This window comes from Henckelia pumila, chromosome 3, assembly GCF_033568475.1.
Source record: "Henckelia pumila isolate YLH828 chromosome 3, ASM3356847v2, whole genome shotgun sequence".
Lineage (NCBI taxonomy): Eukaryota > Viridiplantae > Streptophyta > Magnoliopsida > Lamiales > Gesneriaceae > Henckelia > Henckelia pumila.
The window spans coordinates 58,649,558-58,675,625 of NC_133122.1; the positions used below are offsets into that span (position 1 = coordinate 58,649,558).

The following is a 26,068-nucleotide window of genomic DNA, read 5'->3' on the forward strand; positions in this document are numbered from 1 at the left end:
TATTAGACGGAACTTTGAAATAAATCCTGTCGTTAAAAATAAATGCGACTTAAATGCATTAAATCGGTTATGAATACCTAGGAAGGTATTGGTCCAAACAACAGCAGATGGAATTGCCTTACATGAGTCATTATTGATCTCGGGCCCTTTCAAAATCAAAATTAGACCAAATAGATCTACATATATAGCGCAAACATCACGTTAAAAAAACAAATGTACTGATGAGATCCATGTGGTTTTTTTAACGAGATGTTCGCGTGAATATCTAGTGTGGCGTGATGTTCGTGTAAACATCTGAAAAATATACTGAAATGACATTATTTATCCCGATGTAGCATAGAACTTCTCACATATAATATATATATATATATTTAATTATAAATTATAAATAGTATTTTCATTTATTTATTTAATAACAGAATAGTTTTGTATCAACAAATATTATATTTCTCACATTTATGTGATTTTTTTTATTACTTTACATCAATTATAATTTATTTTAAAAAATAAATCGAGTTGTGGGCCAAACGCAACCCATACATTTCACAAATATTTTAATTCCACGCGATACACATAGAAAATGAAATCACTAACTAATTGTAGATCTCATCAATTAAACTCAAACAAAAAACATAAAAAAACATATAGAAGTCGAGATATATAGTAACAAAAATGTTTATTATTATTTTTAGTAGAGGGAAGAATATATTTTAAATAAAGATCGAGAAAATGTTTATACATAAAAGTGTATACCATCTAATTAACAACATACTCATCATAAAAATCAATCGACAAAAAATATATTGCAACGAGTATCGCCCGAACAATGATAAGATAAGTAACGGAATAAATATGATATAGACGATATTCAGATAGTGTTTGAGAGAGCTTATTGGAAGCACTTTTTCAACTTTTCTTAGAAACAATTTTCAGCTTTTTCTTCACAAAAGTTTAAAATTTTGTGATTTTTTGTGAAGAATTAGCTGTAAATTACTTTCTAAAAGCTATCTCAAATATTATCTTAATAGATTTAAATTAGATGATAATCAAATTATTCAAATAAAGTCAAGTTCTTGCTTTTAACCTAATTTCCCAACAAAAAAAAAAGGACATACAAATCACATGCCACCCCTGCGGAATCAATTCTTAAATATATTAGCCTCGTTGTTTCCATTTTCTCTCAACTTTATTAATTTAATTTAATTAAAATTAAAATCATATTCATATCATTTAATAATTATTATTATTATTTCCAAAATAAGTAGCAATTAATTATTTACTTTTCTGATATGAACGTGCCACCTCCACCCCTACCCGCCTTCGTCGCTCAATACAAAAAATATATCTCCAATTCGATCCCATTTGATTTGATTTGACAGTACACACACAACACAAGTGTTTTCCGCGGATCTTCTTCTTATTCTTCTTCGCGAGCAATTGTGGAAAAACCCTAATTTTTTTCCCCAGGTTTGGTGATTGCTGTTTCTGGAAATCCGAGAAATAAACGTGTAGAACGATTTTTGTCGGTTGCTGATGCAAGTGATTTTTGATTAGTCTGATAGTGCGGAGGGAATTGATGAGGGGATTTCGTAGGTGTACGAGGATTTTGATCCTCTTTTTGCTTGGTCTATCTGTTTTCGTTCCTGTTTTTCTACTGTCTCATAGGCTCAAGCATATTAATTACGAAGGTGAGTATTTTTGGGCTTGTGTGTGTTTGTTTGTTTTTTTTCCCTTTTCCTGGTTGGGTTTATTCTGAGTTGTGTTTTTTCCTGTTGTTCTTCTCTTGTTGCAGTGTCCAAAGAATTCGTGGAAGATTTGTCAATCATTGTATGAATCTCTTCTTTAGAGCTTGATTGATTGGTTGTGCTACTTGTTTAGCTGATTTTCAGACGGGCTTTCTTGCATATGCATTTCTGCGGTGCTTTAGTATTTGTCGTACTAGTTGGTGAATTGATATTGCATTTTGTTTGCTTTGCTATAGATTGTGTTAATCGATTCCATCTGTAGAAAACTTAGTTCCTAGTCTTGAGTTTGTTCTCTCTTTCTTCCAGTAGTTGACGAATGTCGTGTAAGTATGAAGAATTCTGAATCAAGATATCACTTTTCGAAATGCCTTGGTGTTTGGATTTGATTAACTATTGTTTTCCTCATCAATCATATGCAGTATCAATTCGAACAAGAGTCTCAAATTTTAAAGATTTTAACATCCGAATGTGGGTATTTTTTTTAATAAAATGAAGTGATATGCGCTGCATTATTTTCTTGTACAGAAACGCCGAGCTGAGGCTCAAACTCTTAACCTAATAGAGCAGGTAATCAACTAGATACATCGTTTGTTTGACAGAGGTCATGTATTAGTTTATTTTGGTTTCTGTATTCCTGAATGTGATCATGTTGTTCAGCAGGATGCTGAAGGCTTGAAAGAACCACTCCCAGTGGTATACAAGGATAATACCTCAAATTCTGAAGTTAGTTTTAGTTCTGATGAGTTTAAAAGATCTGATGAATCCAGGGTTTCTGCAGATGGGGCTGACATGTTAGTAAATAATGGTTGGTATTGTTCACTTGTGTTTTTTTTTTTCAAGATTAAATTAAATGTTGATATTTTCATCGAAATTTTGAATTACTTTTGACTCTGCTCTTGTTGCGACTCCAGCTGCCAGATCTGATACAAAGGATGGTACACAGAAAAGGCAGCAGGAGAATTTGCAGGGGACAAAGGTACAATACTCTGGTTGATATAAATGACTTAATATCAGAGTTTTTATTTCGTCATTGTATTTAACCTTATCGATGGCGAAAATTTTCACATATCCTTGACACATATAGGATCAATCGTTACAGTTCACGTATAGTGTGCTTTAAGTTTCTGGATATATGTTTTTAAGTTGGATGCATAACTTAACTTAGTGGCTGTATTTTCAGTTTATTTGAATGACACTGGTTGATTCGTTACTTGTAAGACAACCAATGTTTTGTAGTTTTGGGAAGCACCTTCACAGGTTTTTTGCGGATGAAATAGATATGATTGCAGTTGTGGTTTACTCAAAACCATCAATCTCACAACGCATGATTGCATTAATTGGTCCCTTGAAACTCCCCTACAGTTTTTAGTTGATAATTTATTCAGGGAGCTGGCATATTTGTGCATGAGATGCTAGAAAGCATGCTCCAGCCTCCAGTTGTTTTTTTACTTTTCGTCCTTCCTGTAATCTGATCATTTCCATTTTATTTAACCATTTCGTCCTTCCTGTGATTCTATCATTTCCATTTATTTTGATTATCTCATATATGGTATCATGAGGGGGCAGTGAATTATCATTTCACTGGGATACAAGAAGGACCAATTATCTGCCTCTGAACTGCTCCATTTTGTTGGGTTCATGATGGCTGGGATCATGCCATGTAGTAAATCTATTATATGCCCAAGGTACCATGAGTTCAAGGATGATATCAGGCTGTTTTATTTGTTTATGCTCTTTGATACTTTCACCATAATGCATATTTCTGTTTCTTGGAGGCTCTAGTTTATAGAAAGTCTTATCGTTACTCCGTGAATGGTATATAACTTTGCATTGCGTTATTTTATTTTATTTTTGGGTTGGGGTGTCTCTTTTTTCCTTCTCTCTCATTACTTTTTAGCTTCATTGTGTTTCCCAAATAATGCTTGTTCTTTTGTTTAATAAAGGAAGAGTCTCATGTAGATACAGTTCCGAACAATAAGGATGTACCTGGCATGCCAAGGAGGACTCTAGATGAGAAGTTAAAGGAGATGAAAGACCAGGTGATTAGGGCCAAAGCATACTTAAATTTTTCACCGGCAAATAGCAGTTCTCATTTTGTGAAAGAATTGAAACTTCGAATTAAAGATGTTCAGCGAGCCATGAGTCAGTCCATTAAAGATTCTCGTGTATCTCGAAGGTATGAAATTGTCCTCAGTTCTTTAAATCTCATCTATGCCAAATTTGAACTTATTGGAGAACCAGAAGAGCTTTCCACGGTTGGGTGAAATCCATTTGACTTGCGATGCTGACGAGCAACATTCGTTGTTATGTGTGATGCCACTGTACCATTGTTCACAAAACTTCTAAATGATGTTTGATGACTTCTAAGAATTGGATGTTAGTTATAGTTTTAGAATGATTGTTTCTGGCAATCCATTTTTTGTTAGCTGGTTGTGTATCGAACTAGCTGGCAATCCATTTCTCTGTCTCTAGGTCTCGATGGAATTGACTGTTGGTGATTTGATTTCCCTTATTTCTCCTTGAAAATATTTTAGACTTCCTGTCCATTAATATTAATATTTGAACCATTTGGTGTGTTAGTACTTCTCTCGAGGCTCTCATGTAAAAGCTAGGTGATACCTCATTCCACGTGGATAAAAATTGCACTGAAATGGGTTTATGATGAGATCAATAGACTCTTCTAGCAACTTGGTTTATAATTTTCTCAAAGCGAGAACGAATACGAAATAGTTGCTATAGAAGCCTATTGTGCAATCGCGCTTGCACGAGCTTGTGCCAAAGGCATGACAAGTTAAACAACAACTTATATAGTGTTAAATAAACCAATTATATGTTAGTTTTATTATGATCGTTCACTCCATGGAAATATGTACATATCAGGTTTTATCTTGGTGGAATAACAAGTTACTGTTATATGAAAATTCATTAAGGTTAAAGATAAATCAACACTGCTTCTTCAGTGCTTTACAGAGAATGAAAGCAATGGATTCTACACTGTTGAAAGCCAGTCGTATATACCCTGATTGCACTGCTATGGTGAAAAAACTTCGTGCTATGACCTATAATGCTGAGGAGCAGGTCAGGACACACCGGACTCAAGAAAATTTCCTTAAAGAGCTTGGTGGAAGAACCATCCTAAAGGTCTTCACTGTCTTTCTATGAGATTGACGGCTGAATATTATGCTTTGGAGCCTGAGGAGTGGAAGTTCCCTAACAAACATAAAAGACAGGATCCTGATCTTTATCACTTCGTTGTGTTCTCTGACAACATATTGGCTTGTTCAGTTGTTGTGAACTCAACTGTTTCGGCAGCTCGGGTAAGTGGTCTACTTTGCTTCCTTTCTTCCTGGTGACATCTTTTTCCATTTTCTTTCCTGTTATTCATTCGAAACTTTGAGCAAATTACATTGAAAATTTTTAAGAATGCTCTAGTTATGAAAAAAATTCGAATTAAGGGAAGGGTTTCGTTGGACAATCTAATATTTTTGGGCATGCTTCTCAGTTCTGATTTTTAATTTCTTTTTGCTACATGACTTAAATCTTTAATGGCATGTTGATTGTGAATTTATGCAAGGAATTATAACTTTCAATCATGAAGGATATCCGGTTTTTTCTATTGTTTCACTGCCCTTATATTTTCTTTCTTTATTTAAATAGGATAATCACTAACCATGTTATCTGTATGGTGCCTTTACCTAATTACGCAAAATTGTGTGAAATAAATTAGGTCAAACTTTGTTTTTGAAAAATAATCCTTAAGTACGTGAGTATGCTCAAATACACTTGAGAGGGTTATAAAAATAAGGTTTGACCAAGGTTATTTTGCTAACTATCTCGCCTAATTACTTCATTGATGAAGGGATTGATTCGTAAGTTGAAGCCAAGATATGTGGCTACCATGATGATAGTTTTTATGGTTCTTCTTTTTGCTCGAGAAAATATATTTTTTGCGAAAATAAACTATGTATAAAGTATTTATCTTTGGTTTATGCACTGTACTTTTTGGATGCTCCGCTAAACTTTAAAGTCACAAAAACAACTGATCGTGACAGCAAAGTAGTTCAATACCTATTGGTGCCTGGGTTATTAGTAATGGCTCGACGTTGTTTCTCAGTCATGCATATGAATATTATTAAAACGTAACCAAATTTTCTTTACTTCACAGGAACCCGGAAGAATTGTGTTTCATATAGTGACAGATTCGCTCAACTTTCCATCTATGTCAATGTGGTTCTTATCGAATCCTCCTGGCAAAGCTACAGTTCATGTCGAGAGCACAGACACTTACCAGTGGTTATCAACCAAACACGATGTAACTACAAAGAACGAAGCTTCCGTTGATCCACGATACACTTCTGAGCTGAACCACCTTCGATTTTATTTGCCAGAATTATTTCCTCATTTGAATAAGATTATCCTTCTTGATCACGATGTGGTGGTGAGAAAAGATTTAACGAGACTCTGGAGCATGAAAATGCGAGGCAGGGTAAATGGTGCTGTCCAGACATGTGACGAAGGGGAGCCTTCATTCCGCCGTATGGATATGTTCATCAATTTCACAGACCCCTTACTAGCAAACAGATTTGATACCAACACATGCACATGGGCCTTTGGAATGAACTTGTTCGATCTACAACAATGGAGACGACGAAGTTTAACCCAAGTTTATCACAAGTACCTTCAATTGGTGAGTAAATAATACTTATTACCAGGGGCAGATATCACAGAAAGTCGACCCGACAGAAAATTTGAAATTTTGTATGCACTTTTTCTAAAACTGCTAGTATCACACCTTCAAAATCTTTTGAAAATTCGGATCTGCACCTGGTCGCATGCTTCCCTTCTATATCCTTGATACAATGGTGTTTGCAAATTTTAACAAATTAACATCGTCTCGTAGGGCAATGACAGACCGCTGTGGAAAGCAGGGAGCTTGCCCATTGGATGGATCATGTTTTACGGACAAACAGTCCCTTTAAATAAGAAATGGCACTTGCTCGGCCTGGGTTACGACTCCAACGTGAGGCAGGAGGACTTAGAGCAGGCGGTGGTCATACACTACGATGGACACTTGAAGCCATGGTTAGATATTGGGATTGAGAAGTACAAGCTGTTCTGGAAAAAACACGTCAAGTATGAGCATCCTTTCCTACAAAGTTGCAACATCCACGAATAACTAGAGGTCCCAAATCACAGGTTTCATATATGAATTGTAAGCGTCACATTTTTTCATACTTAATTCTTTCTCATTTTTTAAAGCAATTTTTAATGTAAATTTCCACTCCTTGTTTAACCAAATATTTAATCGGCTGTAACATATTTTTTAACGTTGAGTTTTTAGCTATTATATAACATGCCAAAATTTGGTGAGATTTTTAGGCCCCGAGATTGTGTACATACTTGTTACGACGCATGAAAAACTACTTTATGTCCAATCGCTGCGGCATATAAATTTATAATAACAACAATTAAGTTTTCATCCCACTAAGCAGGGGCGGTTACGTGGATCCTCTAATATAATATATATATATATAAATTTTCAGATGCCCAACCAATGATGTTTAACTCGTCTCCCACCATTAAAACTCGGTATCATGTTTTAGTTATGCGAAAAATAAAAAAAAACAACTAAAACCCGATATCGGATTTTAGTGGTCGAAGACAAGGTGGAGAAATATTGTTGGGCAGCTGAAAAGTCTTATATATATATATATAATTTTGATATGATGAAATTCCACTGTTTGAGCTTGATGTCCACCAAATTCTATTTTATCTTATTCACATATTTTTTAAAAATAAAACCGCATAGCTTGTAGGCTTTTAAAACAACTTAGAGAAACTTCTTATTTCTTAAAATAACTTCACAAAATACTCCATCTTTGCTATCGAGATTTTGGAGGTCAAGAGTCTCAAGACTTTGAAATCCTAAGCAAAGTGATCAGATAACCTGGATGACTCAAGACTTTAGGCGTCGACTAGTCTAAGATTGGGGAATCATCGGGTAATTATATCCCTTGAATAAGTTGTTATGAGATGGCGTGTCTATCCACGTGGCAGTGACGTACGATGTCCCAAGTGTCAACCTCCGGGCGGCCTAAGCTGCAGCCAAAGTTTGATGCGATGAAGTTGCTGCTTATATACTTTTGAGGTTAGATTTGTTCGGACCACAACAGTTCTCACTCCTCAAGAGTAGAAATATAGAGTTGGCCAAATCTCTTCTTCATTCTAACTAAAATACACGATCAATCGGCCGAACTTAAAGTTCTCAGGCTTTCACACGACACGACTGAAATTTGAATAGTTGCGAGGCGGAGGCCAATCATACATATATAAACTACACTTTGAACTGAATTCAAAATGGAAAGGATACCGAATACATATCAAGATTTCAAGAATCAACCCTTCTTATCACTAAAGTACAATCATTTCAAAGAACCGTTGCATTTTCAGAATATTCATGGAAATAAAATCATTTCAAGGAATTACCTCCAAGAGGTAGTGTTTTCGGAATATCCATATAGATTACTGGCGAAAGAAAAAACATTCCTACAAAAATTAGAACTCGTTCAATCCACTACCCCAAATATGATATATTATGCCTGATGGTAGTGATGCAGCTTGTACAACAGCACTTTTCCAGCAGCATTACCCAATGCCATAAAACCCCCATGAGGGCTGAAGTCCATACAGGTTGGATACTGCAACGTACTGTTTGATTGAGGCCAGTTTGAGAAAGCTGTGAGTGACGGAACATGAATCAGCTTCAAGCTGTTCTTCTTCATTCTAGAACTGATAGCAAGAATTTGGGCATCGGGGTTAAATTTCACAAAATCAACCTTAGTTGTCAAGTTCTCTATTGCTTTAAGTGGTTTCTTCTTCGAACCCAAGAATTCATCTCTATCGTAAACATTGACGATACCACTATCTGAACCAGCAGCAAACAAATTTCCAACTGGGGAAGTACACAGAGCCGAACCATTTATGCAACCTTCATCCATACCTATATGAAAGCAAGACATTGTTCTGATATCCCAGTGGTAAATCCGGCCATCGCCACCAGAGCTAAGCAATTGCTGCCCATCTTTAGTGAATGCAGCAGATCGAACGGTTCCATTCATTTTCAGGGTTCCGATGAGTTCCTTGGTCTTGGATGAAACCAACAAGATATACCCTTCATGGCCAAGAAAAGCAATGGTATTTGAATCAGGCGAAACTTCAAACGACTCCAAGCTTTTCTCCTCCCTTCCTGTGAGAGGGCCTATTTTATCCACCCTGGCTTTGACTAAATCAAAGCTATAAGCAAACTTTCTTCTTCCCGATATGATAACCTGAGACCCATCAGGTAAAAAAGAGGCATTTCTGATTGGACAGTCTTCGAGGAATATGCTTTGGATCTTTTCATTCTTCTTTCCATCAATTTGAAAGAAACTCAATTTCCGATCTAATCCACCAACAAGAAGCAACTGTGCGTTCTTGTGGAAGTGAACAGAATTTACCGAACCTTTTGAGGGATCCTTCACATTTGCATCTATCAGTCTCGAGTACTCAAGAAGGCCAGGTAATAGTTTCATACTCCTCTTTACAACAAGATCTCCATTTGTTCTAAGGATACTATCAATATCTTCAGGATCCTCGTAACCACTGGCCATCACCACCCCACTTTCTTTATCTGAATCGTCATCAGAGCTATAATCTCTCGCCTGGGCATTGGGTTGTGCCCAATCAGTACCTGGATTCATCTTAACATGCTGTGCTCTCAATCTTGCAACATATGCAGAGCCAGAAATCACACTTTCATCCTCTTCCTTCCTTAGTTTCCTCAATCTGTTCACTTTAGTTATATTTATACTGATTTTCTCCTCCTCTTCATCCACCCAAACAGGTTTTCTTTGCTTGTTTTCCTCTCCCTCACCACCTCTTTTACACAACCCCACATCCTCTTCATAGACAGACAACACACTATTCGCAGACCTGTCAGTGAAAAACAATGTGGAGCCATTGTCAACCACATCTCTGGCTTCTTCTTCATCGTCCTTTCCAAATTCAAGAGGTGAGCACAAGGAGCCAAACAAAAAATTCTCCAGCTTCTTCATTTCCTTCGCCTGTTCAATTTCCGTTGTGTCATCTTTTTCCTTTCCCCCACGTTTTCTCTTCTGATTCTTTTTAACATCCAAATCAAATTCTTGATCGCATTCAACCCTTTCTTCCTCTGCCCGAGCAAGTGTTTCCTCATCTTGATTACTCTTCTTCTTTTTCTTGGTTGACTCCTTGGGAACAGCGTTTTGAGAAATCAAACTCGTCATAAAGAATGCGCCAACAGATCCAATCCACCTAAGTCAAATAAAAACATCAAACATTAAGATACTGATGCAAACAAATCGAAATAAAGCCAATAAATGTACTTCGATGTTTGTGGACTTCTGTGATTAAGATTGACCGAAAAAATTACATTGTTCACCCAAATTTCTAAGTTAATGTCAGAATACGCATAACTCAAGCCCAATTATCGTAAGACGTACGTAAGTCAAGTGCGGGATGATGCAATAATATTGAATCTCATCTTTAACATCAAACTGACTCGTATAAAACCTGTAAAATAAACCTTGTTTCTTGTTTTTGGGCATTAACTTGGAATTTGGCATGAACTTTAACATTCAAGTTTGAGCTCGAATTTGAGTTGAGTTCAAGTTCGATTGGTTTGAAATTCGAATTTGGCTCGAATAAAATATCACAGATTAAATCATATCATAAACACTGACCAAATACAATGCTTTTCTTCACCTCTTTGGTTAAGAAGTTCTGCTGCCGCTTGGATTACAGTTTAATAAAAATAAAAAGCAAAAATTTATTGATATTATCAAGTTTGGTATATCAACAAAATGATAACAAGTACAATAATCACACGTTCTTCACTTTCGAAAAGTTTTAAACAAATTATTCACAATAAATAGAGAAAAAAGTTTCGAGTATCGCTTCAAATATTCCGATTTTCAATCAGAAAAAATACACCAGATTCATAAATCTATAACTAATACTCTCTAGTTTTAACTTCGACTTACAGCAATCAGCAACGAGCACGCCTGAAAGAGATGGTCGGATGCTATACCGAGAAGAACGGCGGCGGCGGCTCTCAGCTAGAGGGTTTAGATGCGGAGAGACGATGGGCCGAATATAAATAGCTTTTATAATTAAATATTTTTTAAAATAACCTCGCATTTGCAAAATGAGTCCCAAATTATATTTAGAAATTAATTTGCCACGTACTTTATTTATGAGTAATATTGTTTTTTTTAGGAGAGCCCCAGCCCAGCGCCGAAGCGCGCCTGCCTCGCACATTTATGAGAAAGATTCGTTACATAAATTATTGATAAATGTCATATTAGTATATGAATTATTGTAATAATTTAATTGATATATGATTATATTAAAAAGTCAAGTTTACCTTTAATTATATAATTTTTTAAAAAATACGGACAATGATTTAATATAGAAAGAAAGATCCCAATTTAGTATATATTTATTAATATTTTAAAAATATATTTAATTTAAATAAATAATTATTAATGAATAAAATATAAATATTTATAAAAATATTAAGATACTTATTTATTATAATTTTAAAATTAATATAAATTTATTTTTACACTTTTAATCAATAAAAGTTACTTTGAAAAATAAAATGTGCATTTAGTTGAATTTATTAAAAATAATTGGACTTAAAAGCAAATTTAATAAATGATAAAATCGACTTTTTAGTTGTATCATGCACCGATTAAGACCCCGTTTGGTATCAAAAGCCAGACCAAAAATGCATTTTTAAATTTTTTTTTTTAGTTTATAAGGTGTTTGTATGATCATTTAAGTGCTTAAAAATACTTTTTAAAGTCAAATTTAGAGATTTTTCAAAACCCAAAATTAGAGCTTAAAAAAGCAATTTTTTTTAAAAAAATCTATAAAGTTCGTTTCATATACCAATTTGACATTTTATCAATAGTTCGTGTATCAAAATGAATTTTAATTTTAATTTATTATGAGATAAATTTTTGCAATTTATTTTATGTTTGGGGTTAAATATATTTAATCAATGTTGGTAACAAATTACAATTTCTCTTTGGTGTTTCAAGTTATTCAAATGAATATTTCACCAATTTTGATGCATTAAATAAATTGTAGAAATGCTCATTTGTTTTGAATGAATATTTTTATTTAATTTGAAGAAAGACACTTATTTATTAGACATATTATCGTGATATTTTCTCACGTGTTATTTTGTGAAATATATTTTATATTTAATCAATTCATGAAAAAATATTATTTTTTATATTAAAAATATTATTTTTTATGGATCGAACTGATCATCTTCCGCGAGACCATCCTCGCCCTGCCTTATTCTCATCCTAAAATATTAGTATATTACTACGAAAAGCATAAAAAGATATTGATGGACTATGGATGGTGTGGTTTTATCGGCACTACGATGTTTATAGGGTTAATGCACTATTTATTTTATTTTGTTTTTTGAATAAATGTTGATGAATTATTTTCTTTTAGCTAAAACTGTATGAATTAATTTGTGTGTTTGTTTGTTTTTTTAAGAATTTTTTTAAAAAGAATATAAAAAACTGTCTTCAATATATATAATAGAGAACACGCCAGATAATTTTTTTTATTTCAATGAAATTTTATTTTTGTCTTGTAATGTATCACTTTGTCATTTTAGTCATTTAAATTATAAAATTTCAGTGTTTATCTTATGAATTTTTAATTTTGCAATTCGAGTTTTTTTTCTTTTAATTAGAAGTGTTTCTACACATTAGCATCTATCTCCACTACATTTGTTCTGCATCACCACCAAATCGAAAAAATGATTAAAATTATAAAAAATAAATAACAAATTAAAATTGAAATTTGATAACATAAAAAATCAAAATCACAAAAAAGAAAAACATAAAAATAAAAAAAACAATTTTCTCTTTTGTAATTTTTTATGCATTTGATTTATTAGTATTTGAATTAAGTAGTATTTTATTTTAGAATGCATGTAGAAATACTTTTTGAATTTTTAAATATTTTGAATTTTTAAAACAATAGATAAACAAAATTGGAACCGCCACCATAAATTGGAGCTCAACGATGGAGGTTTCGCTTTCAACCAGCTCCAGAGCACTGCAGCAGTCTCCATCAGGTTCCAATCTTTCTTAAACCTTACACATCGCACTACTACTAGGGTTTAAAATGTCAGGAAATTACTTTTCCGATTAGGTTTTCGACCCCGTGCCCGGAATCCATTTCCATTCGCGATATTGTTTTACAAATCAATGAATTGTTTTCACAGAGGATATATGTAATCATGCTACTTCTCTGGTTAATTTGTGTTGGTTTTGATTGTATTTACTTGTGGCGGCCAAATGCATGACGATTGGCAACAACCTGCTCTTGCATTTTTCAGATTAACTTCAGACCTTATCGATTGATTTTAACATGTTTGCATATGCTCATGATACTCGTGTATTCGGTTTGTCTCAGAGATGAATGACGGGTTTAACGCTAGAACGGGATGGCAGTTCAAATCTGCATTCAGCTCAAATCGGTCTCGGTAAGAGGCTTCTCGCTGTTTAGAATTTAGTAACTTATTTAATTTTAGGATCACATTGACATTGTTAAATTATACACGGAAAAATATTAAATAGAACAGTTCCAACATGTGATAAGTTTGGTTTTCATTGATAATGTTTCTGATTTTCCCTGCAAAGCTAATGTGAAGGCATGTGGTGTTTGGTTCATTTGATGAGAAAACGAGTCCAATTTTGCTTCGTAAGCTATCTTGATTGCCCAAATCAATGCAAGAACTTTTGAAACTTAACCAGTTGGTATAACTTTCATTGAAATTGAATCAATATATTCATTGTGAGAGATGAGCTCTGCGTTAATTGCCAAATTGGTGCAACGGCTCTTGAAAATAATTCGACTGGTGTGTTTTTTATTCCAAAATTGGTTAACTCCTACTTTATAAATCAGTTTGGCCACAGTTACAAAAATGTTAATTGGCATATTGACTTTAAATTAAAACAAATTAAAGATAATTGAAACATTTGACGTGCTTGGTTTTCTTTGATAACGCTGTTGTTTAGTCCTGCAAAGAATTTGGTGAATTCATGCGGTGTTTGGTCAGTGAATTTGGATGATAAACTTTCAGATAACATTGATTGACATGGGAAAAACTCGAAGCCACAACTGGAGTTAGGTTATGGAACTAGGGCTTCTCATCCCTTTAACTCCGTGCAAGCTAATTAGCAAACCAACCAACCAACCACACTGAGTAGAGAGTAAATGATATATTAATTATCACCTGACAATGCTTCTATCATGTTTATTTTTACCCCTCTTTAAAATTGAAGTCTGTATTGTAAGTTGTAACTACATGGAATTTCATAATAAAGAAAAACGAATTGACAAGTGAATGAATGGAAAACACACATTTTAATATACTACAAGATAGGTATCTGATGATGACATTATTGGGCACATTATTGAGATTTTAACAGCCCAAAAAAGAAGACTTAATGGGACGGGAGTACTTGTTTATGTTCAAAACAATGAATAGTTATCAATACTTCACACTTTTAATATTACAACCAACCAAACATGTAGTACAGACACAATCCAGTAACCTGCTCCATCCATCTCATGCGTTTGTCCTTTGTTTTCCCCTTGTTGGACCACAAAAACACAAAGATCAAACGAGCAAGTTGTGGTTGAATTTATTGAGTCTTAGTTTCTGTTCTTGCATTTCTCCACGGCTCTTGGCGCTGAACCACGAAAATGAATTTGGTCAAACAACTGTACTGGACTGTAATGTACAGAGTGTGTGACAATAACAGGAAATGGCCTATTGGGGGGTATAGTAACATCATCACTGGTAGTTCGAGTGGATGTGTTCTTATCTATCTATTGTTGTCAGGTATTTTTCACTAAAAATTAACGACCCTCGTTTTTTTATGTGTTTTAAGTGCGCACTTAGCCTGAAAGTTCTCTATGGAACAAATCTTACATTTGTCATAGAAATAGTAAAGATCACAAATAGCTTTTATTAAGTAGTTTTGTGATATCGAGTTTTGTTAAGTATTTTTATATCTGATCACACGACAGACAATGCATCAGATTACATATTGTACCGAGTCCGAAGTAAAAAAAAATTACTGACCAGTCGAGACCGATGATAATTTTCATTTAAGATAATGTTCTAGCTTAGTGATGTGTGTAGCACACCCCCACAATATATTGTTAGTTTTGAAGTTTAGTTAGAAATTTTTTGAGTGCTAAGTATTCAAAACCGGTAAATTCATGATAAAAAATAACAGCACAGCTTCAAAGAAACTAACCGAGTCCTATAGCCTCTGTTCCTTTCATAATGCGTAGACGCTTGCATGATCCAACAAACATCCTAGTTGACATGCATGAAATCAGGCTGTCTGGATTTTTGCGATAATCATGAAATGAAACTGTTGTTTTCTTTTCTAGTTAGTAAGATTTGGATGACTTACTCCCAAGGGACATCGCCAACAAGCATCCAATCCCCATCCTTGTCTTCATAAGTTGGAACGTAATCAGAACCATTTAAAAGGTCCATGAGCTTGCTCTCATTCATGAAGTCCATCATTCCTTGAGAATCACATTTTCCTTCAATAAAAGTAGAGTTTAAAAATTTTATAGCAAATCACCAAGTGAGTCATTTCCTAAGTTACTCGAGTTTTGCCAGCTGGTTCGGATTAGAAGTTTTTCATGTGAGATTGAACTCTAGCAGAAGAATTCATGTAAAAGGGACCATCTTAAGCAATTTCATGCTTTTCATGCATCTCTAGATCAAAATGAGACAATGATACCTTTTGACCGTGACCGACACTAGTTTCCGAAGAGCGGTATCGAATAATTAAATCGATTTATCATGTGTGAATAATACTAACTAAATAAACCATGAGTTGAAAGTTCCATTATGACAAAAACTTTCAAAAATCAATGCTGTATACTCTTAAAAATAAAACCTGAGTCCATGAACGCGCGTGGTATAATTTTGTTTTTCTGAGACGAAGTAGTTGACTTACCCATGGTGAAGGAACCGAACATTTTGCACAATGCCTCAGAGAGCTCTTGATATGCCTTGTACATCTTCAAGTCAACTTTGCGGAGGTAGGGTGCACCATCCATGCTTACTTTGACATACACCGCTGCTCCGCCAGCAACAGTGGTTCCCTTCTCAGCGTGATCTGAGCTGTTCTTCTGTACAGCCATAACATTTTTCCGGAATGATCGAACCGGCGGCCATCCCACGACCTGGGTCCTAAAAGATACACATCGGGTGAGTACATACTTGAGTTATCACAATTAATCTTTCTGGGTTTAGCTTTTTGTTGATTCCGATTTTGTCTTGCTGAATGTCTAGCTAGTATTTTTTCCTTTCTTGTCGAAAAGGAGTAATCTTTAGAACTAAACATCACTAAAACGAATAAATGAAGAAGAAACACAGCTGAGCATAACTTCAAAATGTAAACAACAAATTTTCAGAAAAAAAATCCCAAGTATAACACACTACTAGAGGAAAAAGGTTTATATTTTCTAAAAAACACATGTTTTTATTTGAGAAGGATCACCCTTTCACACAAGCACAAGTAAAGCATTTAAAAAGAATGGCTTACTTAGCAGGAGGCTTCACTGGATCATTTGACCCGGGTAGCAGATCCTCTTCCTTCCCATGCGGCAGATCACTCTCCTTGGAGGAGAGATTAAGCTTCAAGTCCACAGTTTCTCCATACCCTCTTTTCCCATAATTAACAATATTTTTCTCTCCTCCAACGTGCAATCCTAGCCTCAGCTCAGTTTCTTTAAAATCCATGCTTTTGCTCTTTCCCTCCTCATAACTTAGCATACTGTCAACCATTTTTTTTTAATATCACCGACAAGTTCTTTATTTTTTAAAATATTTCACTCCACTTTTCTTCGCATAATCTCTTCTTGATTTTGCTTTTCGAGACGAGTTTTTATTGGTTGCGAGAAAGATAATGGAAAAAGTTAACACTAATAGAGAATGAGTGATTATGGAGAAGGTAGAAAAGTTGGGGGAAGAGTGTGCCTGGGCAAAATGGGGTATTAATATAGGCGAATGGGTTGGAGTGCATGATTAATTGGAATGATGACACGTGGATCAATCAGTAATCTGGATATCTAATCTTGCTGGAATGGCCATTGGACATGGTGTACGACGGTAGCCTACTTTCCCATGCTTACTTGCTGGAATCTGCTGGCTACCGTTCCTTTTTCTAAGTTATTATTTTATGCTAAATCAGATAAATACTTTCCACATAGCATGCATCAATATCATTGGACGAACAGTACATGTTTCACGTAAAACCCATCCAATGACATGAAACACTGTGTTGGCCATAGGGAGGGAGTATTTTTCATGCTTGACTACGCCTTTTCTCACTTTGCTTAGAATTTGTGTATAAACGTAACTAAAAAATACTTTAATTAGATTAAAATTATATCAAGAATTAAGAATGCGTTTTTACACTGAAGCTTGTAATTTTGATGCTGGGCCACGTTTTGCACTTAACTTCGGGATTCAGTTGTGGAAAACAAGTTCGTAATGTATCGAGCTGTTCTTGGTTCCATTCAGATTTTGAATTCTAATTGCTTCGCCAGGCTGAGCCAATACTCTCTCAAGATATTCATTACTGGTAAGTATCAGTAATACCTCCAAACCTTTGCTTTCTCTTGGATTTGGATCCGGATTCCTTATATTTGGATTTTCAAATAGCACTTTTTCACAAAAGACAATTCTGCTGCTTTCACATTGCTGGAGTTCAATTAAATTATTTGAACCCATAAAAAAGTAAAAATGCATGTAACAATCACAACAATGGTCTAATGTTATTTTACAAGATCTTCAGTTTTGTTTTTTGGGTTGCATTTTCTGCATTGCTTTCTTTTACGTGGCAACTACATGTATTTTGTTCATTTCTGACAAGTTAAAGAGAGGAATTTCGTGGAATATGAAGCAATTATGTTTGGGCTCCATTAAACATGTGTACTATATATTTATTTTTATATTGACATTGCATTTAATCCATGCCTGCATATGTATCACCCCGTACATTACAGCACATCAATGCATGAACAATTGTTTCTATGAGTTAATTGATGTTCCTCGCATCAGCTATGTTAATTTGAACCCAGAGTATACAATCAATTAGTCTTAAAAAAACCTTTAACTCTCAAGATTAATTGAATCCATTTTAGTGTAAACTCATGTGCTTACGTAAATACATGGCCGATGATGTGATAAAAAAAATAATTGAAATACATGGCCGATAATGCTCCAAAATACAGTTGAAAGGAAATGGGTCCCAAGACATGTGCTAAGATTCATAGGTTGGGTACTTCGTAGGCATGTGATAAATCGGTGGGCCTAATTGCCTAAACGAGTCAAACCAATTTCCCATGTGCATTCTGCATGCATTTGCACATCCTTTATTTCATATACACAAACAATAATTTTAAAAAACTCTGCTGTTCATTTCACATACATTTGTTGTTATATGAATTGATAAATCAAATATTTTTATTGTGTTCATCGCCGGCCCGGTTGCCTTACGTGCAAATTTATGACCTTCGTGTGATTAAGATAGTGTTCAGAATTCTTTTTAGGAATAACTTTTCTTTCATTAAATTTTTGGGTTTGAATTCTGTAATAGTCATTTATTAACCAACTACTTGTGTTGGTGGAGTTAAAATTTGGAGGCAGCGAGGCAAAACAAAATGTCGTGTTATTTCCATAAAAATATATGAAAAATAATTTTGCTCATAAAATTTGAGAAATCGAGCTATTATATATGTACCCTGGCCATCCCCCCGGTTGTTAATTATATGGCATTTGTATGACCTATAGTACCAAAAAGTGAGGGAAATCATGGCAAGTCTTGAATTTGACTTTGTAGGCGGTAATATTATATAAATTTTTAGTCTACATTGTCTAGTTTCCGCAGCTATGCCTTAACCTTGTTCATGGGACAATCTGATGACACTATTGGAGCCTCTCACATGTGGAGTTGATTATCGTTTTTTAAAAGTCAAAATTATTGTTTTTTTTAAAAAAAGGAGTCGGGCGTCATGATAGACCAATGATAAATTGATCAGAAATTTTTGATGTTTCAGGCTCTCAGTATTCCATTAGGCGGTGGTTTTAAATCATTGGTTCTGGGAATTTGGTCAAATGGTAAAAAAAAAATGTGAAAAACAATCATTACATTGTGGAAGGAACAATACTTTACTCAATGTCTAATAATTAAGTATATTGTTCAGGAGTCGTAGCATAAGAAAATAGAAAGAAATTACTTTGATTTCCTACATGCGGCCGATTGTCTTTCTATTGTCGAGGAAATAGAATGTCAACATCTTTAGGGCGGATGTGTTAAAGATTTAAAAACTAACAATGGTGGTTCCAGACTCTTTCTCTTTTCACATAACATAATAATTTAGAATCATGTTTTTGAGGTAAATCTATATCATATACATTGATATTTACATAAATTATATCAATATTTACATAAATTATATCGTGAAATTTTGTATTTATTGTATTATTAGATTTTTTTTATAATTGATATTTTGATATGTGAAATTTTGTATTTATTGTATTATTAGATTTTTTTTTTATAATTGATATTTTGATATGCAAGTACTGATGTACATGTAGCATATTTGGTAGCCGAAAAATCGAATAGCATTTTCAACTATTCAACTACTTGAGTCTAAAAAAAATTAAGTTGGGTGATATTCGTGGAATAAAAACAACACAAAAACTCGTGGATTGTCATTACATATTGCACAACCAACAGATTCCTTGCATAAACAACCAAAATTGTTCAAAAACCATCTATCGAAACAACGTACTACAATCAGGGAAAACATATTTCAATCACGAATTGCATCACAAGTTTTTTTTTTTTTTTTTCTTTCTAAAAACACTTCTTCGAAAGTAGTGCCACCCATGTATGCCAATAATGAACAATAAATTAAAACACGAGCATATAGTCTTAAGGGAGAAGTTCATGAAAGTACATCTGTGATTTCAAACGTGTAATATCGAAAGTACCGTCGATTTCAATTTAATATATTGGACGCCAAATACACATCCTATGTATCACGGAAAAATATTCTATAATTGTCAGTTTTGATTTCTAATAATAATTGTTTTATTCCAATATTTTGCCTTATTTTTGTCATATTATTTATCTATTTTTTAATTAATAATTTTACATCAATTAAATCAAATAAATTATAATATATCCATCAAATCAAATAATGTATTAACTAATTTTTTTTTTTTATTTTTAATTTACATTATATTACTTATCCATGGATTACTTATCTTATCACTCAAACCAAACAATGCCTAAGGTTATTATTTGTATATGAAACTATAAGTATAATATATGTTGAGGTTTAAGAAGTGAGAATTATACATCGATATATATATATATATATAATGTAATTAATTATTAAAATTAAAAAGGTACTTATTATGGTGGGTGGGTAGGGTCTCATTCTGGAATTGTGAAATGTGATGGGCCATATTGGAACCCCAAAAGTCCAAGTCCAACGTAAACCCACGTGTGACGAGGCCCATATCTTTGAATAACTCGCACGTGTGTACAGCCTCGCAAAGTACTGTGATGTTTCCCATTCCTTGAACCTAGGATACACACAACACTATTTATCTCTCGTGCAATGTATCCTTGTTTTACACATTAATTATTTTGTTCCTCATCCTCCTCCTCGTTCACGGTCGTAACGTACAAAGATTTCAAAACTAAATCCAGCAACCAAATTTGATTTCAATTTGCTGTCCATGCATGTTCGTAGTTAGATAGGTCCACTAGAATTAATCGTAGTACTGTATGAGAAGGTGGAGAAAGGCAATATGCCTTGCGATGCACATATTTGCAATTAGGGGTGCAAACGAGTCGAGTTATTCGTGAGCAGCTCGAGAGTAGTTCGGTCAAAGCTCGACTCGAGCTCGATTTGACCGTGGTCGAGCATCAATCGAGCTCGAGCTTTAAATCTATGTGTTCGAATAACTCACGAGCTACTCGATAACCCACACATATATATAAAATATAATATAAATATATATATATATATATATATAATATTAAATTTATTTATTTATTTTTTATTCATATATATATATATATATATATATTAATTTTCGAGCTTGATGAGTACAAAATTTACTACTCGATCGAGCTCGAGCTCGCACTCAAATAGTCAAATATGAGTCGAACTCGAGCTCAAATAATGTGCTACTCGAGCTCGATTCGGCTCAATTATACCCCTATTTGCAATGAAATCAAATTAATAAGTGGACCCTTGTGGCTTGTAGCTAACATTAATTAATTTCCCGAAATGCGAGTCGAATTAAGTAATGCCAGCTAGCTCTTTAATTATCTCGATGGATGAGGCGTCATTATTTTCCCAGCTTCAGTAATCATGTTTTGATGCTACTTTCCTTCCACCATATCATGTGCTGTGCTATTCTCCCTTGGTGTGCTGTATTCATATATATGTTGGGAAAAATCTTGGTTTAGTCTTAAATATTTGGACACATTCCCGGTTCAGTCCTAAATGTTTGGACGTTCCCGGTTTCATCCCAAATGTTTCCCAAAAATTCTCGGTTTGGTCCCAAATGTTTTAAGTTCCCGGTTTGGTCCCAAATTTTTCAAAAAGCTCTCAGTTCAGTCCTAAATATTTTACGTTCCAGATTTCGTCCCAAATTTTTTCCAAAAGTTATCGGTTTGGTCCTTCCATCTACAAACAAAGCGTGATAAAAAAACTTACAAATAAAAGATAAAGTTAAATAAAATAAAAGCTAATAATAATAATAATAATAATAATAATAATAATAATAATAATAATAATAATGTCTTTCAAATGAAAATATAATCTAAATTATGCAAAATAAAATTATAGAATAAAACAATAATTGAACCGTGCAATCTTATAGTTAAAAATATTATCAATCACAAAGAAATAAACAAATGTTTTAGTAAATAACTAGTATTACTTATTTCACAAAATATTTGAAATTTTCAACAAACTTTTCAAGAGAAGAAATACTTATGGTTAACAATTGATAAAATATAATGAATTATTTGACCACCATTGAAATAGTGAGATGAAATTAAGTTTTATTTAATAGTAAATTTTTCTCATATCATAATTTTTTAATTTATAAAAAGAATTTTAAAAAGATATTTTTTTCCAACCTCCAAAATTTTTCTTAAATGTGCAAACATCATGAATGAGAATATAACAAAATTAATAGAAATGTGAAATAACATCATTAAATTTTAATTCCTCAAGTTCCGTTTATTTTATTTAAGTTTTTATTTTGTAGCATCATGAATTTAATATTCTTATTTTGAACATTGTGTAAAATTGATTTAAATTTGGATAAAAACTCTAATAAAATTTTGTTTTATTTACAAGTTGTGTAATGTTAAATATATAATAAATAATAAAACTCAATTATAAATGATAAACACTACGCGATGTTAGTTTTAACACACGATGTAGATGGAAGGATCAAACCGGGAACTTTTGGAAAATATCTGGGACGAAATCGACAATGTAAAAATATTTAGGACTGAACCGAGAACTTTTGAAAAATATTTGGGACCAAACCGGAAATGTAAAAACATTTAGGACTGAACCGGAAATTTTTGGAAAACATTTGGGATGAAACCGGGAATGTCCAAACATTTAGGACTGAACCGGGAATGTGTCTAAACATTTAGGACTCTCGAAAGATATCCCACGGAGGGGATACATTTTATATGAAACAGATTGTTGCACTTTTCGCAACCATAGTACCAGAACCTCGTGTCGATGTCTTCTTCGCAAAACTCGCAGAAGTAGTCACAAGAGTACTCGGTTGTCATGATGTCCTTGTTGGTAGTGATCAGATTGAGCGGATGCACGTCGAATCTGTGCTCGATCCGCTTCGGTAGCAACGCGCAATGAACGTGTATCACGAAGCTACAATCCACGCAGGCGTAAGCATACCAATACTTGTCAGGAGTCGAGCAACAGTTCAAGGTTTTTCTTTTATTGTACCGGTACCTCACTTCAAAATGGTATAGAACATGCTGCCTGTGAGAGTCGTGTTTGACGAATCTCGGGGCGCATAAGCATGAGATATCTTTTATGTTTGAGGCAAAATAATATATCAATCCATTGCTAGGGATGTCGCAGAATCTGCAGTAGAACAAGGAACAGAGGCTTTCTTTCTTAAAGAATGATTCAAAGTTAGTCAATTTCTTCGCAGGAGGCTGCGAAGTCGCCCTATGATATCCTGGCTGAAATTGCCTCTTACCCTGCTGCTCTCTCTGAATCTCCTTTCTGTCCTCCTCAAAACGCAAAGCTCTGCTAACTGCAGCCTCATATGTGGTGACGTCCATCATCCGAACGTCATGCTTGACTTCAGCTCGCAATCCCTCAACGAACTGCCTTAGCTTCTCTGGTGCACTGTCTGCAATCAAGGGCACAAAATGACAGCCCCTCTCAAACTGACTCACGTACTCCACCACTGACTTGTCCCCCTGATGGAGACTCATAAACTCTCGGACCATGCGACTGCGCACATCCTCCGTGAAGTACTTGGCGTAGAAGATACGCCTGAACTCTGCCCAAGTCAAGGTAGAAAGGTGTACTCCCCTGACAGCGCCCTCCCACCATAAAGCTGCATCTCCCTTCATCATATAGGTTGCATACTTGACCCGGTTAGCATCAGTAATCCCCATGTAATATAAGATGGTCTCCAGAGATCGAATCAATCCCTCAGCAACTAGGATCGGTAGTGCCCGAAAACTCCTTCAGTCCCTTCTTCTGGAACCGCTCAGCCACGTCCTTCTCATGTGACAGCCTCGGGCGCGCCGCCTGCTGCTCCAACAGAGCAGTAATCCCAGCCATCATGTTTGCATTGGCCTGCTCCAATGCTGAAAAAGGGTTCTGCGGAGGTGGAGGTGGAGGTCCTCTGCGTCTATTCATCTGTCTGGGAGGCATTCTGCACCACCACGTTTTTCTTTACGTAAATCACAATGCATAACTTAAGGGTTCTAAAACTTTACTAACATGAAAATCTTAAATCATTACATATGCTCCTTATAATTCATAAGAAAACAATTAAAACTTACAGACCGGTAGTAGGATTTCTGAGCTTCACGTGGCAGATAGACCCCTCCAAGAACCGCGCTCTGATACCAATTGAAACATCTACAACTAATAAATGCGGAAAAAACTTTTTTTTTTTAAATAATTCTATATATATACGCCCATACATATATGTATAAACATAAAAAAATAATATTACTACATAAAAATAGCTTAAATACTCGCTGAAAATATCATTATGCATGAAATAAAAATACTAAGTTTGATAATGCAAAATTCCTAAAAATAGAAGGAAATGAACTTGTTTAAAAACTCAACATAATAAAAATAATTGTTCCTTAAACATCAATTAAAATCTGCGACGGTCACGGGGCCACTGTTCTGTGAGCTCATACGTCCTCACCACCGGTAGGAGCTACAAAAAAATCACCTGTCTCACCTGCACCATATAAGCGTAGTGAGCTTGGGGGCTCAACATGTCTAAACTTGGATAACAAGGTTTAAAATAATGCATCACATAATCATACTAATACATATACATGATACATGAGCATGCATGAAAATAATTTTCATAACATAAATGCTGAATCATAAATCTTAAGCCTAAACATTATCTTTCTTCATCATACATAACATAGTTGAGCATGGTATTTTATGAAGCAGTCTATGGTTTTATCCGTAAGTGTGACGCTTATCTGTGTCGACTGATCAGTCTCATAAACCAACGCACGTGGAGGTGATAAATCACCTCCTATGGTAGTAAACTACCACATAAATCATATATCATATGGTGGATAACCACCCTTATGTCACACTACTTCAATTTCCATCAAAAAAATATTTTTGCTCAACTCATACATAATCATAATCATATCATATAAAATTTCATGAATGCATGCAATAAAAATTGTCCGTAATATATATTTAATTTAATTTTCATAATAAATATACTTATACTTAAAATATAAACTTCATGCATAAAAATAATTAAATATATATTTCGGACTTAATTATTTTTCATGGGTTGGTCCAGACTGCTGGTCACTCACTCTAAGCCCATTAAGCTTAAATAAAAGCCCAATAATCATATCTTAGTCCAAATAACTTAATTAACTTAACTGGGCCTAAATAAAGATTTTTAAACCCATTAACCTAATTAATCCCAATAAAACTCTAGACTGGCCCAAAAATCTACTGATTGGCCCAAAATTATTCATGGGCTCCCAAGCCCATAAAAATCATTGAGCTAACTTAAATAAATTATTTAAGTCTCAAATAAAATTATTTGGAGGGCCAAATAATTTTCTAACTAATTATTAAAGCCCAAAATCCACTTAACTATTAAATACTTAAAAATTAAAATACCCGAGCCCGGCCCACCTAACCCGGACCCGGACCTACTGACCCGACCCTAGACCTACCAGACCCGACCCGGACCCCAAGACCCGTCCCAAACCCAGCCCCAGCCCAAAACCCAATCCCCCATTTCCCAGCCCTCCTCGACCGCGAGCAGCAGGCCTTCTTGGCCTGCTGTCGGCCAGCTCCGGCCGCCCCTGGCCGGAGCGCTGCTGCCCAGACGTAGACCACGTCTGGTCGGTCCTAACCCACCATGGCTCAGCCCGAGCCATGGCCCCTACCTCAAACCCGAAGCCTCCTTCCACTGAACCCTAAACTGCCGACTCCCATGACCCATCTCGATCCCAGCCTTGAACCAGGCCAACTCCAGCCCTTAGCCCGACTATGGTTCTCTTCCTAGGACCCTAACTCACCTCTTGACTGAGCCCTAGCCCCTGGACCGAGCCATGCAATTAAAAACGTGAGCCATGAGTGAAAGAATCATCAACATGCATCAAAACCTTACCTACATGCATAAATCAAAAAGTTCATGATAAAAAAATCTGGAATAAAACCATCATGCATGAATAGTAGCTTATATGGTGTTCAAACGAAAGAATAGACATGCCTTGATAATTAAATCGACGAAGATAGATGCGTTTACGGACTTCGGAACGACGAACGGACCAAAATCTTCAAAGATGGAGCTTGGTTGGATCGGCTATGGGTGTTTTCTGCTGAAGAAAGCGTGAACAAGG

At 34.8% G+C, this 26,068-nt stretch overlaps 3 protein-coding genes across 3 annotated transcripts; 1 reads left to right on the forward strand and 2 right to left on the reverse strand.

The window, feature by feature from the left end:
• The first annotated feature begins 1,516 nt into the window (after positions 1-1,516).
• Positions 1,517-7,105, forward strand: LOC140890870 (probable galacturonosyltransferase 6). The gene is given in 10 exon segments (XM_073299003.1): positions 1,517-1,688; positions 1,793-1,827; positions 2,271-2,312; positions 2,403-2,550; positions 2,657-2,721; positions 3,689-3,921; positions 4,706-4,875; positions 4,878-5,062; positions 5,911-6,432; positions 6,646-7,105. Coding segments are annotated over 10 exon segments (1,788 nt in total). The 5' UTR covers positions 1,517-1,576; the 3' UTR covers positions 6,922-7,105.
• Positions 7,106-8,338: 1,233 nt separating this feature from the next.
• Positions 8,339-10,882, reverse strand: LOC140886239 (U3 small nucleolar RNA-associated protein 18 homolog). The gene is made up of 2 exons (XM_073292756.1): positions 10,805-10,882; positions 8,339-10,076 (listed from the first exon to the last, which is right to left on the reverse strand). The coding sequence occupies exon 2, from the start codon at positions 10,046-10,048 to the stop codon at positions 8,339-8,341; it is 1,710 nt and encodes a 569-aa protein (XP_073148857.1). The 5' UTR covers positions 10,049-10,076; positions 10,805-10,882.
• Positions 10,883-14,399: 3,517 nt separating this feature from the next.
• LOC140886241 (auxin-responsive protein IAA16-like) lies at positions 14,400-16,867 on the reverse strand. Its single transcript, XM_073292757.1, has 5 exons — positions 16,439-16,867; positions 15,848-16,083; positions 15,290-15,425; positions 15,128-15,189; positions 14,400-14,554 (listed from the first exon to the last, which is right to left on the reverse strand). Exons 1-5 carry the CDS (start codon positions 16,678-16,680, stop codon positions 14,517-14,519), a joined length of 714 nt encoding a protein of 237 aa, XP_073148858.1. The 5' UTR covers positions 16,681-16,867; the 3' UTR covers positions 14,400-14,516.
• Between the last annotated feature and the right edge of the window lie 9,201 nt (positions 16,868-26,068).

Coding starts and splice junctions, on each gene's coding strand:
- LOC140886239 (XM_073292756.1), bottom strand. CDS start 10,048: ATGACGAGTTTGATTTCTCAAAACGCTGTTCCCAAGGAGTCAACCAAG.
- LOC140886241 (XM_073292757.1), bottom strand. CDS start 16,680: ATGGTTGACAGTATGCTAAGTTATGAGGAGGGAAAGAGCAAAAGCATG. Junction 15,190..15,289: donor GTTGGCGATGTCCCTTGGGA/GTAAGTCATCCA, acceptor CATGTCAACTAG/GATGTTTGTTGGATCATGCA. Junction 14,555..15,127: donor AACAGAGGCTATAGGACTCG/GTTAGTTTCTTT, acceptor TTCGTGGTTCAG/CGCCAAGAGCCGTGGAGAAA.